Raw genomic sequence first — 3,166 nt, 5'->3', positions numbered from 1 at the left:
GCTCTTCCTTCTCCGGCCCTGCTTGTCCCGTAGGATTCAGTCCACTCAGAGCAGCGGGGGCTAACAGAAACCAAGGGGTGTGCAGAAGCATATCAGCGGTGCAAGCTTGGGCAAGTTCCCGAGAAACCCAGGAGTAATTTTCTTGCATGAAGCAGAAGATGGGTGAGCCAGCAGCTTTGTGGTGCTGGCATGGAGCTGGCACAGGGCTGAGCCTCCGGCCCTGACACAGTTGTCACCAGGCTCAGCGGGCGAGCATCTCGGGATCGTGCTGTGTCTGCTCGGGTGCAAACACGTCCTGCTTTTGTTCCCACAGGTCCTGCTGCGGGTCAAAGAATCAGAAATCCAGTACCTGAAGCAGGAGATCAGCTCCCTCAAAGATGAGCTGCAGACGGCACTGAGGGTAATGCCCAGGCACACATTTCTGCAAATCCTCTTACGGACTGTGCTCTGCTCCTCTGTGTGTGTGTGCGCTTAGATTTCAGTTCACGTATCCCCACATTTGAAGCAACATTTAATTTTTCCCCTGGACGGAACTGAATGCCCATTTTGGTGTCATCAGTAAAGCACTCCACAACCGTATCAGCTCAGGACTTAATCCTTCTCCCTTCTTGTGGGAAAACATCCCCTTCACTGTTTTTCCCTATTTCCTGTCACACCAGATCAGATTTGAAATGGCAAAAGTAATCAGTGTTAGAGATCTGCCCAGCCTCCCAGCATCAGATCTGGTTTGCTCCGGACAGCCTCTTTGCGAAGGCCATTTCTGGGAATTCTGCTTGAATTCTGTGTCTTCGCTAAACTTAAAACCCACAAACAAGTAATCTGTAACGAAGGGGCCGCCGCATGCGCAGGCAGCGTTGTATGCTCGCTGCTGGGCTCACAGCTTTCTGCCCATCGCGAGTCCCGCGCTGCTGTTAGACGTGGCTTCGAGAGCGTGTGTGACATGCGTGCGTCGCCCCGGCTGAGCGCTTCTCCCCGCTGCCGGCTGTTCTTCGTCGGCGTTTGCCAAGCTCCTCTTCAGTGCATTCACAACGCCCTTGGCTCCAGCTGTATGTCTGACTCCGCTGGGTCGTTCTTGTTCCTTTGCCAGGATAAGAAATATGCCAGCGACAAGTACAAAGACATCTACACGGAGCTGAGCATCGTGAAGGCCAAGGCAGACTGTGATATCAGCAGGTTGAAAGAGCAGCTGAAAGCAGCCACAGAAGCTCAGGGAGAGAAATCCCCTGTGAACACCACTGTATCGGGATATGGTCAGTCCTCCAGCAGTTCTAAGCAATCGTGGGTTTCCTGAGCTAACACGTGCATCCTAGCATACCAGCCCTTGTGCAGTAACGGGTCTGAGTGGTGTTTTTTTGCCATTTCATGCTGCTTCCCGCCTCTGCTCCTTGCAGACAGTCTTGCCGGAGATGGCAGGGACCAGACGGACCTGAATTGCCCTCCCATGGCAGTTCCTCCTTCCAGCCCTGCAGATGGGAAGCTGGTGGGCTTTGAAAGCCTTCTGGCATTTTGCATTGGGAAAACCTCATGCTACACGCAGTGCAGGGGAGCAGAGACCCCCGAGAGTCCCCTCTGCCCTTCCAGCAGCGCTGCCTGAGTCGGGCTCATCGGGGCACTTGCCCGGGTTGGGAGGGCAGAAGAGCCCCAGCCCTGCTCCTTGCAGGAAGGCCAGGGGCTCCACACTAACACTGTTTCTTTTGCTTCTCCCCAGATATTATGAAATCAAAAAGCAACCCTGATTTCTTGAAGAAAGACAGATCCAGTGTTAGCCGGCAACTAAGGAATATCAGGTCAAAGGTGAGCTCAGATCTCCTTCCCTGTGTGATGAGAATGCCCAGCGTTACTCTCCGGTGGGGGTCCCGGGTGGAAAGAAATTGGTAGGGGAAGAAAACTGCGAATTTCCCGGTCACTAGTGCTAGCCTGGACAGCACTGGGGAGAAAAGTGAGCTTTTGACTGCGGAACGGCTGGCTGTGCAGCCAGGCAGGGCACATACACTCCCGACCCTGCCGAGATCGAGGCGCGAAGCTGCTCCCTGCGTAAAAAAGTATGAAGTTCACCCTGTTCTTCGGTCTTTCACAGGAGGAGTCTCCCAGTATTTGCTCCCCGTTTTCAGTTGAAATTTAGGTGGTGGCAATAGGTGGAAAGGTGCATGTCATTCTAGGTTTTACAGTGTTCGTCACTGCAAGATTTTTGGTCTTTATATGGAACAACGATGCTTTGGTCCTGGGCACGTTTAACACACGCTTTGCTCGTGTGTTAACGTGGCGCAGGTGGCCCTGTGTCTCTCTGGCCGTTCTGTACTTGCCATGGGTCCCCCAAAGCCCAGCAATGCTGTGCCAAGCTCGCCTGCTTGGCCTGCTGACTGCCAGCGTTGCGTCACGTTACACACTGGCTGTTGCTGTGGGACCACGGGGATAAAAAGGGCAAATAGAGCCACCGAGAAGTCACCGTTAAACATGGGTCAGTTGGAAGGAAGGTCAGCATGGGCAAACCCTGCTTCGCCTCTCGCGACTGGATACCTGGTGTCTCATGCTGATGTTTGAAGTGGTTGGGACCTTGGGCAGAGCGAGAAGCCGGGCAGGCGAAAGGCTTCTGGCTCGGTGCCCATGCTGGGGAAACGGTCACCACCGACAGGTCATCAGCTTGGGGTGTCTGCGCTGCACCGGCTAAATACAGAGAGCAGCTCTGCGCATTCCGGGGGCAGCCCAGACCTGCTGGGCCAGGTCTGATGTCGGGTTTTCCTTCACCACTTCAGCTCAGACCGTGTATCTTATGGTCCCCTGTGCGTGTCGCTTCGTGGGGGAGAAGGAGGAGAGGAGAGCAAGCATGGGCTCTGCCTGGGCGCGCTGCCTGCTCGCATCGCTGCCGGGGCGGGGGGCTGGGGCTGCGCGAATGCCAATGCATTTAGGATTTATGAGCTTCTTGTTTTGTTGTTTGTTGTTTTGTGTTTTTTTTTTCTTTATTTTGCTTTTTCCTTCAACAGTCCGTTATTGAGCAGGTCTCATGGGATAACTGAAATGAACCCGAGTCCAGGTTCCCTGCCACGTAGGTAAACAAACCGGCACCCACCAAGCGACGCAGCTGCCCACGGGAGCAGCCCACTTTTGCATGCACTGCTCACACCTCCGTGGCAAACGAGAGCCCTTCTTCTCTTAATGACTGGCTGGG

At 54.4% G+C, this 3,166-nt stretch overlaps 1 protein-coding gene across 1 annotated transcript in view; it reads left to right on the top strand.

Moving 5' to 3' along the window:
- LOC104621680 (myosin phosphatase Rho-interacting protein-like) overlaps nt 1–3,166 on the top strand; it is a gene marked incomplete at its 5' end in the record, with an annotated part of 30,206 nt that overhangs the window by 24,270 nt on the left and 2,770 nt on the right. The window contains 3 exons of the mRNA XM_010288224.1: nt 314–400; nt 1,088–1,250; nt 1,709–1,794. Coding sequence (XP_010286526.1) covers nt 314–400; nt 1,088–1,250; nt 1,709–1,794 — 336 coding nt within the window. The remainder of the gene's footprint in view (nt 1–313; nt 401–1,087; nt 1,251–1,708; nt 1,795–3,166) is intronic.

This window comes from Phaethon lepturus, unplaced genomic scaffold (assembly GCF_000687285.1).
Source record: "Phaethon lepturus isolate BGI_N335 unplaced genomic scaffold, ASM68728v1 scaffold23025, whole genome shotgun sequence".
NCBI lineage: Eukaryota > Metazoa > Chordata > Aves > Phaethontiformes > Phaethontidae > Phaethon > Phaethon lepturus.
This window is presented reverse-complemented; position numbering and strand designations above follow the sequence as displayed.